The sequence below is a fragment of the Arachis ipaensis genome, chromosome B08 (genome assembly GCF_000816755.2).
Source record: "Arachis ipaensis cultivar K30076 chromosome B08, Araip1.1, whole genome shotgun sequence".
Taxonomy (NCBI): Eukaryota; Viridiplantae; Streptophyta; class Magnoliopsida; order Fabales; family Fabaceae; genus Arachis; species Arachis ipaensis.
The window spans coordinates 120,877,134-120,890,967 of NC_029792.2; the positions used below are offsets into that span (position 1 = coordinate 120,877,134).

General features: G+C 29.6%; 1 protein-coding gene across 1 annotated transcript; it reads left to right on the top strand.

The window, feature by feature from the left end:
- LOC107611492 (putative F-box protein At3g25460) lies at window positions 7,615-8,751 on the top strand. Its single transcript, XM_016313408.1, has one exon. It carries the CDS (start codon window positions 7,615-7,617, stop codon window positions 8,749-8,751), a length of 1,137 nt encoding a protein of 378 aa, XP_016168894.1.

Sequence of the window (13,834 nt, forward strand, 5' to 3'; positions counted from 1 at the left end):
ATTATTTTACAAAAGTCTGATATTTTTTTTCTTTACTGTATACTTGTATAAGGATTTTGGTCTACATTTAAGATCCTCTAAAGAATTGATAAACAAAAAATATTTTTAAATTAGATATTTGAATCTTAAATTAATTTTATATTTTTGAAAAATCTTTTAAATAATCGCTCAATTAATTATTCTGATCTTTAGAGTACACAGGAATAAGTCGTATTTTATTTTTGGTAAATAGTTTTTTTTTAATTTATAATTTATAATTAAAAATTTTTTTGTTAAATATAGCTTATTTTGGTGTATCTATGTATTTTTTGAGACGATAATAATAGTTACCATCAAATCCAAAAAACTATAATAATGAGGGCAAAAATAATTATTTTTTGATAAGGAGAATTATAGTTGTTTTATGTAAATTTTTTTTGTCTCTCACACAATTTTGGTAAAAATTTAAAATTAGTTAATTCGAGTTATATTTATTATAGATTCTTTAATTATTGGACTATAATTTTCTGTTGTATTATATAAAAAAATCAATAAGAATGCTAATTAATTTAAAAAAAAAATACCAAAAAATAAAAAGAGAAAAAAAATACTAGTCTTTAAGAATGAAAATGAAACCATCTGACAATTCAAATCTAGTTAATGGCCCTGAATTTGATTCCCCATCCCTCACTAGCCACAGATTCAAATTTTGTATTAAAAAAAAAAACAAAACCCCACAAAGTAATCAATGTTATGATGAAGATCAAAGAAAAAAGAATTAATTGCAAACAAACCTGGTCTCCTGCAAAGTCAATGATAGCAGCCATTCTGGGCTGAAGCAATTGTTTTCCTTTTACTTTGAGAAACAATATGCCTCCATTATAAAGACTTGACAAAATTGCAATAGCCAGCAAATATCTGAGCCATTGTTGAGTTCCAATAATCAATGTTGAGAATTAAGAGACATAATAAAAGCATTTTCTTTAGATAATTTCCTAATAAGTGAACTTTCAGTTATAAACTGCCCTTAACAAATTGGAATTCACATACACAATCAATCAATTGAATTTGGCAAATCTATATTGTTTTGGTGAATTCAATCGATGAGTAACAAAATCAATCGATTGAATTGTGAGACCTCAGGTTGTTTTCAAGCATTCAATAGATTGGAGAGTATAAACAATCGATTGAATTACAAAAATTCACTATTTATTCATCGTTTAATCGATTGGGTCATATGACCAATCCATTGATTTATGCGAAAATCATGCTGCCTTGCAATTTTCAATCGATTATTTTGTGATAAACTGTAATCCAATCGATTGAGTTATAATTCAATCGATTGTTTTGATAATCCAATCGATTGGTTTTCAAGGAAACACGATTTTATGGTTCATCACGAACGTCACAGATCAAATATAAACTTTTAATCCATTCGAATGGCCAAAAGTTTTATTACGATCCATGGAAGATCTAATTCGTTATTGTTTTTGTTTTTTATTATTAACAAATAACAAACATAATAGATGATTGATAAAATAATAATTTATAAAATAAAAAATAGTTTTTATAATTAAATAAAATATATTGGGTTAATTTGTAATTAAAATTAGTTAAAGGACTATATAGCAATTGTTAAAAAAACTTTTAAAACATGTTTTGTTATGGGACCATTTAATGGTCCAAATGTTCTGGGACCATCGAATCGGGTGCCCTGCTTCATATATACAACGATAGTCTCAACCAAGATAATATATTACTTAATACTTATTGGTCTCTTTTTAACTCATTCTCCCATGATTTGGTCTCTAGCACTGAACGAGCGTGATTTTATTTAGAACTTGGAAAACAATCGTACACATTTGTAGTACAATATATTAGTATAGATGTATTATTATATCAGCACTCTGGACTTTGGAAATTTTTTCCATAATAACGAGACACTGAAACTGATGACAAACTCGATTTTTTTTTATCTAATAATATAAATTACTGATAATAATATTGACACTTCTTGATGATGATGATAATAATAATAATTTTTCAAATATACCAAATTATATAATAATATTCTTCCAAAATAACATCAAGGAGACTGAGACTTAGAGTTATTATTTTAAAAAAGATGAGTGATACATAAAGTATTAGTATACCAAAAATGTCGAGTAAAAATAATTTAAAAACAAATATATTGTTACTATATCTAAAATTGTATACTAAGAATGTTATGAGATGTATTCATACAAAGCATGTAATTAAAAATGTTAGCAAATATGAGATAATAGATTAAAGAAGCACACAAACACTATGTAATCTTTATAATATTAAAAGTAGAATAGCAAAACAGTGTAACAAACCCTTCCTTGCTAACACATTGACACGTGTACTCCCTATTAAACTGATACAGAAAAATAACATAAACTAAAATAACCAACAAAATACTGTTACATCGGACATCTAAACAAACTATCCATACAACAAATAGTCACCTGCCATGACATTAAGACCCTAACTACAAACAATCACAGAGTTGAAGTCTCTAAATTATCTAATCACTACTCACCCACCTCTTACTAGCAAACTTTGTGTCCATTTTCATTATACATTCAAAAGCAAAAAAAGGATTGTGTTTCTTATGTCCCGCTTTTATTTTTTTTTTATCTATCCATCAATATACATATGATTTTGATGTGGTTATTTTTATCCATTTATAATTAATATGTCATTCTATTTTTGTTTTCATTTAAACTTATTATTTTTTTCTTCCCAATTACAAGTTATGGGTTATATAATATTTTTGCTGAATTTAATTTTAACCCAAAAAAAATCATTCAATGTATATTATTACTAAATTACTATTTTTGGAAAAAAAAAATAATAAGTACATGGACTAAAATAGTAATTAAATATTTTTATCTTTTCTTTTAATGAGAATATTTATTTAAATACTTAATTTAAATGATATTTAAAACATGCATCAAATCTGTCATTAGTTAAGAAAATGAGAAAACCAAATTTTTTGTTATGTTAAATTCTTTGGTGACAGTGATAAGCACGTTTCCTTTATCTGGTCATCGGGTCAGTCTAGCCAAAAAATAATTCAACCCGCCTGAAAACCCACTCATGAACCCGCCCCACCCATACTCTCCTATGTAAGCACTCATGTTTTATGGGTTTTTCTTATTGTTGTTGGTCTATGAGTTTCACAACATGTAAAATAATATAAAATAGTGAAAATCTTGAAAACCTAATAGTAGTCAACAACAATTATATCTGCGGAATGATTGAGCAATTCATTAGCTAATTTAGAACTGATCCAAAACCAATCCAAATGCAATCAAACTATTTCAGCAACTTATAACCAATTCAACATTTCAATTGTACCAAGAAGCCAAAGCTGAATGAAGAAGAATGAAATAGCTTGAAGAACAAAGACCAACAAAGGAATCTTAGAAGAGAACAGAACGAAAAAATCTGAATATACCTCTTTATTATTAGTGTAAGAAAAAAAGATCCATACAAAATCAATGATCTAAATCTCTCTCTTTACCTGATTAGTCATAGCTATTTATACATGTACTTCAAAATTATTATGCAGATCGATAACCAAGTTGAGAACACTAATCTTAACAAACCAAACTTAAAAGTAGAATAGCAAAACAGTCTTCCTTGCTAACACATTGACACGTGTACTCCCCATTTATACATTGCTAACACATTGCTACCAAATAAAGCTTAATAACCAATCTCATTAGAAGCTATTTACACATGTACTTCAAAATTATTATGCAGATGAATAACCAAGTTGAGAACACTAATCTTAACAAACCAATCTCAGTCTTCTTGGCTTTTTATTTTTTTATCTTTGCTATCTTTATTTGTACCTTCAACAAATTCATCCAGTGCCATACTTATGCCTAATCAGTTCAGCAACCAGTCAACATTTTATGATTTAAAACTTACAATTAATCAACAACAAAATATAAAGAAAAAAGCATAATCACAGTGCAGCTAAGCAATCAGAATCAAACCATAAATATCTCATAATTACGAAAATTTCAGCAGTCCATCAGAATGCAATGAGGCATGCACCATATCATCATCAACATTTTAGAATCAGGAAATCAGCTACTGGAATCACCAATCCAAAATTAGAATAAATCAGCATCAACATCTGAAGGCAGGATTAATAAATTGAACAATTGAATTTAAAACTCATCAACAGAAAGAATTCAAATAAAGAATCAAGAAATTAATATCTGAACAATCAGAATCATAAAAAAGACACCACATGCAGATTGAGAATAAAGTTCAAATTTTAGAAGAGTCGAGTCCGAGAGAGTTACTCTGAGACTTTAGACCTGAGGGTTTAACATTTGAAAACTTTGGCCATCGTGATAAACTGCAACTGCGAAACACCACACGCAGAACAGAAGCAACGACGGTGAGATACGGTGTGAATTGGACAACCAGAAACGATGCCGGCGAGGAAGGGAGTAGCAGACACGCGACGGGGGTCAGAAGCAGAAACGACGCAAAAGATGAAGGTAGAACCCGCGACGACACACGACGAGGATTGGAGACACGGCGACGACGACCCACGGCGAGGAGCAGAAAATCATTAACGACGACCCAAGGCGAGGAGCAGCGAGGCAGCGACAGAGTCAAAGAGGGCGACAGATAGACAAGGAAGAGAAGGGCTCGGTGATCACAACTATGTGGGGCTGTGTGGCCTGCGGTGGCTATGGGGTGGGTGGCTGTGGGTGGCTACGTTTCTTTTTGAAAGTCTCTGCATTTTCAGAGAGTAGAGGCTAAGAGGGGTGGGAGTGGGTTGCGGGTTTTGGGTTGTCATTTGTTTTATTTTATTTTTTTTGTATTTTTTTTCCTAACCTATAAAACCGGGCTCTTATGAGGGGGGGTATTCGAACCGTAATCCTTTAATAAACCCCCCGGATCAGGAGATTCACCGGTTAATTTCCGGTTCAACATATTTTCTGTTCAGTTTTTTATCAGCCAGCCGATCCAGCTCGGGTTCGAAAACTATCTTATAATGGGGAGTGACTCTTTTAACAATTTGAGAATCAACCATAGTTAGTAAAGTAACCTGTTGATTAATGCTCTGATGGAAGCCATCATTTCACATTTCATATTTTAAATGAGGCTCATTTGTTAACACAGATACTTTATGCACACCAAGTACAGTTTATAGGTATCTATTGTTTTACTACTTAGAGTTAATAATACCCCAAAAGAAAAAGTAAATGTCATTGTCAACCATTAATGTTTGCTTTAAAAGAAAACATGTAGTCATGTAGATTGTATGGCTTCTAAATAGCAAAGTCACAGAGTTGGTATTGTCTTAGTGATTGATGTGGTTCCATCCATTCTATTAATTGCACCAACTTCTTAATAACACCATAGATTTATAACAGATGACATAAATCCTAATTTAAAAACCTATTGAATAATGTTGGATTAACTTTTGTTTTTGATCGCATACCCTAAACATAGCCACTTTAAGAATTTGATAGAATTATCGTCATTTTTTATAAATATTAGTTATTTGAAAATAGTAATATAATCACATCATATGCAAGTTATGAAAAATAATTAGAAGTTTTAATTATACTCCTATTTTTTAAATATATAATTGATTGAGATTATATAATATTTAGTGATTAATATTTGAGTAAATTATGTTATACAATATATTTTTTTTATCTTAGTTATCAGTTATCAGAGCTATTTTAAATATTATTTATATCAATATCAACAGTTATTTTTTAAAAAAATTCTCTAATTATATATTGGACATAATTAAATAAATAACAAAGATAAGATTAAATAAATTTGTTGAATTGATACATTTTTCGTCTTTCAATAATAGTTAAAAGTTTCAAAAATAGTCATCAAGGTTTATTTTGTTTCAATTTTGTCTTAGGATAAGTTTTTCCTTTGAATTAAATGTACTCTTCCTGAATAATTTTTTACACAATTTTACAATTCTTTATTTATAGTTTTGTTCTCCTATACTATATAAATTATTGGGCATAACACAGCTGTGAAGAATAATAATAATAATAATAATAATAATAATAATAATAATAATAATAATAATAATAATAATAATAATAATATTTTTGACAGAAATTAAATAAGTTAATGATTTTTATAAACATGGTGTTCAAATGCTTACCAAAGGGACATTTGATCGAAATCAAAATAATAATATAATCACATCATATGCAAGTTATGAAAAATTATTAAATATTTTAATTATACTCCTATTTTTTAAATATATTATTGGTTGAGATTATATAATACTTTAATGATTAATATTTGAGTAAATTATCTTTTATACAATTTTATTGTCAACGATATATTTGATTCAAATTTAAAAACTTTAAGGATAAAGGTGAAACAAACTAAAACTTAGAGTATTCCTAAAATTTTAAACGAATTTCAGAGAAAAAAAAATATACTTTATCCAAATTTGTAATTATCATCTACTTACAATTCTAAAGCCTTTTGGAAGAATTTTGTCAAAAAAATTTTGAAAATACAATTTTATCGTTAACAATTAATATGGTAATTTGAGTCTTGCTCCTTAAAAGCTCGACTTTATTTATCCATCCCAACTCTTTCACTATTTAGTATTTTACAAGGTCATTTTGCAAAGATTAAATAAATTTGTAGAATAAATACATTTTTTGTCTTTCAATAATAGTTAAAAGTTTTAAAAATAGTCATCGAAGGTTTATTTTGTTTTAATTTTGTCTCAGGATAAGTTTTCACTTTCAATTAAATGTACTCTTTGTGAGTAATTTTTTACATAATTTTACAATTCTTTATTTATAGTTTTGTTCTCCTATAATATATAGATTGTTGGACATAACACAGCTTTGAATAATAATAATAATAATAATGACAGGAATGAGGATAATGATTTTCATAAACGTGGTGTTCAAGTGTTTACCAAAGAGACATTTTATCGAAATAAAATTAATAGTATAGTCACATCATTTGCAAGTTATGAACAATGTGTAAAAATTTTAATTATACTCCTATTTTTTAAATATATAATTGGTTTAAATTATATAGTAATTTAATGATTAATATTTTAGTAAATTATCTTTTATACAATTTTCCTATCAACGATATATTTGATTCAAATTTAAAAATTTTTTGGATAAAGGTGAAACAAAGTAAAATTTAGAATATTTCTTGAATTTTAAACAAATTTCAGAGGCAAAAAATATACTTTACCCAAATTTGTAATTATCATCTACTTACATTTCTAAAGCCTTTTGGTAGAATTACGTAAAAAAATCTCTAAAATACGATTTTATCGTTAATAATTAATATAGTAATTTAAATCTTGCTCCTTAAAAGCTCAGCTTTATTTATCCATCCCAACTCTTTCACTATTTAGTATCTTACAAGGTCATTTTGCACTTAATGTTAGCTAAACCATGCAAGACCTAAAACTTGTGAAATTTATTGCATCTGAAGAAGGTAGTTGTGCTTTCAAAGACATATTAACATTCTATAAATGGACTTCAACAAGCATTGGTCACCACAACATATTGTTTGGAGTTTGTCAAGTACTCTATTTTACACTTTGTAATCCTAAGTATGAGTGATATACCTCCAACAGAAGTTGAGGTTCCACAACTCCCTGATGAGATTATAAGTGAGATCCTCTATTTATGTGACGCTCAAACCATTGTCAGTTTCAGTGCTACTTGCCGTTATTGGAGGCAAAGGGTAACTTCATTTGAATTTCTCAGTCAAATCTCAAGGATATGGAAAAGGCGTGGCTGCTCACTATTCATTCACTTTGGGTTTGCATCTCCTGTGATCACCTCGGTGGATTGGATAATGAAGATTGATGCCGTTACCGGGGAAACCGGCTACCTCAACTTGCCTTTTCTTTTAACCCAACACGGTTGGTTTCAGCTCATTGGAGTCGAGATGGGAATCTTCTGTATCCGTTACTCCTCCCTTGGAAGGAGAAGCCACTTGGTGATTTGGAATCCAGTTTTTCAAATCCCTCGGGTACTAGATGATCCTTTGCAAGGTGGTTATTGTGAGGGTGCTTTCACTTATGCCTTTGCTCACTTTCCTAACAGTGTTCATTATGCAATTTTGCATGTATTTAAAGATGAACCCGAAAGCACTGCTTACACTTTAACTATGTATACAAGTTTCACTAGGAATTGGCATGTTAGAATTGCATGTCCTTCGTATGTGCAACGGTTGGATCATTCATATGTTGCAGCCAGTGGTGTTGTGTATTGGCTTGCTGACCGTGAAGACAATGATCAACCATACATTGTATCTTTTTCATTGATGACATTGACTTTTGGCCAAATTTACGTCCCTCCTCAAGCTACGTCTCATTGTGGTTGCCTTTTGGTTAGAGATGGATGTCTATGTTTGGCATCAAATAATCACACAATCTATTCATACAACTCAGTTATATGGCAAGTAAGTGACACCCATGGAGGTGTTAACTGGTCACAACTATTTACATATAATGGAATAGGTACTTTGTACGTGCCAGCTGTCATGGTTGATCATGATGTTATCCAAGTTATGGAGAGGCACCTACAACTGGTTGGGGCTCAAGTCATTGCGTACTCTCAGTTTTTTATGGTTCGATATAACCCCATTGAAGGCACAAGAAAGAGGCTTCATCGGGTTTTTTATGATAATTATGTTAAGATTAAATCTATCCATGCATATGAAGAAACTTTATTTCCTGTGTGATGGATTACCTAGAAAGTTGTAATAGCCATGCGTTGCTCCAAACTATGCTTCCTAGGACTTAGGGTTTAAAGCTTTAAGGGTTGTGTGCTATTTAGAGTTGGTTTTAGTGGAAAACTATGTCTTTGCTTATTGTGGTTTGTTTAGTGTGTATGAGTGTTACCACCAATGTCATATATTGGTTCGACTTGCATTGTACAACGAACACCATGCATGGCATTGTTGGTTCGTTTGTAGTATTTATCCTTTATTTTTAAGTTCATCTGCCTTATTTGTGTTGTAAGGGTTTGTATTTGAGTTGGTGCAAAGTATTTTATTTATTATGCTGTGTTTTTATGATTATATACTTCGATGGGTTTGAAAAGAAAATGTTCGATTTCTTTCTCTTAGAAAGACACAACACATAGTGAAAGTTTGCCAAATAGTTTCCAATTGTATACCGTATTTGATGAGCAAGTTATATTAAAAATATCAAATCTTAAAGGGCAGCTTTGAATGACTCAAGAGAGTTTGATTATGTTATGAAACAACTTTGGATAAATGAAAAAAAAAATATTAGTCACACCAAACATAGCATTCAAAATCAATCTTAATGAAGTTGTTTGGAATAAAAAAAAGTAAAAAATAATATTGTTTACATAAAATTGTCCTAACATTTACTATCATAATCAAAGAGTTCTTCGAAGAAAGGAAATAAACGATTTTATCATACACACACACAATCCTAATAATATTAAAAAATGTTTGACAAAACTAAAATAATATTGCTATGCATGCACCCCTAGCATTATCACAAACAGGATAATACTTTGCATGTTAAAGCACCGTGTTGTTAGTGTATTACCAAAAGTTATTACATTTAATGTTGGTTTATGTCCATCCTACTTGATTGCTAATGAACTATGCTAAATGGGTGTTGACTTTCTCAAGATATTAGAGGCTAGGTGTAATTATTACTTAAGTATCTACTTTTACTTATATGTATATTTATTAGTTTGCCTCTTTTTACACTGCACTCACTAATTATTATCAAGTGGTTCAAAATAAAAAATTAAATGAAGATGGGACATGAAATATTGCTTCAGGTCATTTCTAAATCTTTTCTTACTTATTGTGGAGTAGTTCAAGACAAAGAATTAAATGGAGATAGATATGAAAGATTTCCTCCTGTCATTTCAATCTTTCTTACATTGCCTTTAGTATACTTAAAACTTAATAGATGTTAGCTTAATATCAAAATAAGAAGTAGAATTTTTGTAAGATATGATACCATTATTTATAATCTAGATTTATTAAATTTTTTAAATATTATTTACTATTTTTGTAGGAATTATTAATATCATATCATCTAAAATTCTCTTAAGTATATAGTCAATGGTAATGATTATTATAACAAAATGAATTAATAGAGATAAATTAAAATATATCAAAAAAAATTGCTAAAATTGCAGCTAATTATTTTTTGCAATTAAGTATTATAAAAAAATAATTCTTAAATTGTCTAATCGGTGAAGATGGTTGTTTATATCATCATTTATTTTTTTAAGTTATAAAAGTTAGCTTCTTTATTTGCTTTTTGCCACCTTCACTATTTAACTTGAAGTTTGCATCATCTACTGTTTCATTTTACATCTATCACATATTTGTCAGGTTGCCAATTTGAATGAAGGCTAATGCTACATTTAAGAGAACTATCTAAAAGTAGTGAAAGATAAAACAATAAAGCATGCAACTATGTATTAAAAAAAATATTTTCAAACCTTAACAATACACATCAACTAGCATAGATAAAGGTGCCCATATATGATGGAGCTAAGAAGAATTAATTCCTCAACTTAAAGAAACTAAACTAACATTTGGTTCCGGATCAAAAAAATAAGACGACAAGTAGAATGGCATCTTCTAAACTTTTGTATGATTTATCAATAAGTTCCAATAAAGAGAACAAGTTAAACATAATGGCAAGGTTAGAAATGGGATAGTATAAAATATCCTTTAGGCCCCATGTGATTTATTCCTAGCCAAAATTTATGTAATAGTTATGTGCAAACCGGTTATATGCCAAATACTAAAGCCCTGGTTGCATGCTTCATTACATAAGTCATGTCACTTCTTTGAACAATTTGATTGTTATTGTCCGAACAAAAAAAGAAAAATGTTTCTTGATTTAGCTTCCATGTTTTGTAATAAATAGGCACTACCACCACACTACCCTTATGCACAACTTTTTCATCTCCACTAAAAACCTTAACCTGCTCATCTGTTCAACTAAAGGGAAGCATGAGTGACATAGCTCCCACAAAAGCCTACCCTTTAACTCTTCCTGAAGAATTAATCTTTGACATTTTTCTCAAGAGTGATCCGAAAACATTGGTTGCATGCAGAGCTACAAATCACTACTGGAGGGACAAATTGAATGCGATTCCATTTTTGCAAGAGACACACTCAAAGTGGAAAGCAAGAGGCCAGTTCATCTATCTTCATTTTACTCTTGGACCTTTCAATCAAAGGCCTGATTGGATCATGAAGATGGATGCTACAACAGGGGAAGCCATGCAGCTTGCATTGCCTGTAACAATAAATCCTGGAGGTTGGTTTCGAATAATTGGCACCGCAAACGGCAATGTATGTATGCGTTTCTCCTCTACAGGTAAAGCACCTCAAATATTAATATGGAATCCTGCTGCTAATACATTACGCAGTATACGTGATCCTACTCAACACTTTTGCACTATGTGCACATTCACGTATGCCTTTCTATACTATCCTGGGTCTTCTAAGTATGCAATAGTTCATATATTTAAAAGGAATTTAGGCGATCAGGATTCTTGGCTAACCATGTTTTGTGCTGAAAGCTCCGATTGGCAATATGTTATTCCTTGTCCCAAGTATGTAAAGAACTTAGATCAAAATTGTGTGACCAGTGATGGAGTTGCCTTTTGGTTGAGTTGGTCCATGCATGACTCAACATATCCTTCCTATATTGTTTCATTTTCCATTGCAAACAAGAGTTTTTTTACTATACCAATACCACATCATATAGTGTCACATGATCATCGGCTCTTGATATATCAAGATTCTCTTTGCATGGTTTCCAATAGAGATACTCGTGATGGGTATGAAATAAATATGTTCAGAATTCTTAAAAATGGAATTCACTATGCATGGGAAAAGATTTTCACATTCACTGGCATAGGAAGCCTAGAAAACCCTGTTTTGATTCATGAAGAAGAACTTATTTTGTTAAAGAAAACCCACAGAGAGAGAAATGCACTTATGCGCCGTCCAGAAACATCCCAATTCATGTTTTTAAGATTTGATCCACTAAGTCAACATAAGAAGATACTCAATGCTCCATTCTATCTGGGACATGTACAACTTATATCAACGCACGTTTATTCACAAGGATGCTTTCCAGTGTGATCACTTGTGGTTTTAGGCTAGATGTGTTAGATGGTACAATGTGAAGTGTATTATTAAATGTAGCAACTACTATTTAAAAGACCGTGGCAAGATCTTATTTAACTCACATGTCGCTTATGATGCAAAGACATTAGTGTTTTCCCAGTTTTAATTATTTCCAATGTTATATACTAAGTTTAAGTTCAATGCTATGTAATTTAAGTCTTTTTGTGTGTATTTTAATATTCCAATGAAATTCTATTCCATGAAGTGTAAGTGTGTTGGTTGCCATTAAGAGTAGTAAAGCTAAAGAGTAGTCTATAAAAATTAAGAGCTACTATTATATGTATTCCGACTATTATGCTAGCATGAACAAAGTATATAATGACTTAAATTATTCACTTATTAAAATGGAGGTACTAAAAAAATAGAAAAAAGTGTATTATAAAGTCAAAATTGTGTGATGGTGAAAACTATTCTATTCAAAATAAATGGGGTTGTTGCCCCCAGAGCTTTTATAAAATCTTTCGGAACAAAATTATATAGAATATAATTAGAATTCATTTGGTCAAAACTTTATACACTATATGAAGTATATTGTGTTTAAGTCTTAAACTCATCCGTTTTGACTTCTTTTTTTTTAGCAAAATTTGTTGATTAATGGACTATTTATCTTTTCTTCAAGTTGATTAAAAAAATGAGCTCTCTTACTATTTTTCTTCAATTTCGTTGGACTAATGCAGTTACTAAAATAGTCCTTTATAAATTAATTGCTTCAATAAAACTCATCATCATAATCATTATAATAATTAGTTTATTTATTTAATGGTATTTTATGTCTCATTGGTTTTATTTTATTTTTTACACAAAATATTATAATATTATTTAACTATTGCTGTCATTTTATTAGTGTAAACTAATGGAACATTTTTATAATTTACAACTTTTAAAGTTTTAAACTTCCAAACTAGGTTGTAAATAATTTTATTATATTTTTTCATATAAATTTTAAAAATTTTAATAGTGCTTTTATATTTAATTAATTTGGTACTATTTTACGCTGTGTTAGTTTTTGAGTTAAATTTAAAAAAAAAATATTCACAATACAATAAGAATTGTAATTTTTAGTATTTATCGTTCTAACTAAAAAAATTTAGTTCTTATTGAATAATTGAATATTTTAAACCATGCAGTATTCGAAAAGTACGATTTTAAAGCTTTTCAAAAAAAAATTTGTATAAAATTATGCTTTTATTATCATCTTAGTTACAAACTTAAAAGCAGTTATTTATTTAAATTTTATTTTTATATCAATATTTTTTTGTTTTTTCTATGTTACAATTTTGGCCCCCCCCCCAGAAATATTTTTGAAGTTTTCATAATTGCTAGGGCTGGAATTGAGCCAAGCTGAAATGAGGTTGAACAGACTGAAGCTCGACTCACACAAATTGAGATTGGCTCAAGGCTCAACTCATTAATAATCGAGCCTATCTCTTAAGGTAAAGGTCGACTCACGCAAAGCTTACGACCTGGCCCAGATAAATAGAACATAATCTATACCGTTATATCAATAAATTATAACTTATATATTTTTAAAATATTTAAAAATATCAATTTCATATTGACACCTATGGATCAATTATAAATTTTTTATTTATATTATGCATCAAAATTATATATCAAA

Excerpts from the sequence above, each read along its gene's own strand:
- LOC107611492 (XM_016313408.1), top strand. The coding sequence starts at position 7,615 with ATGAGTGATATACCTCCAACAGAAGTTGAGGTTCCACAACTCCCTGAT.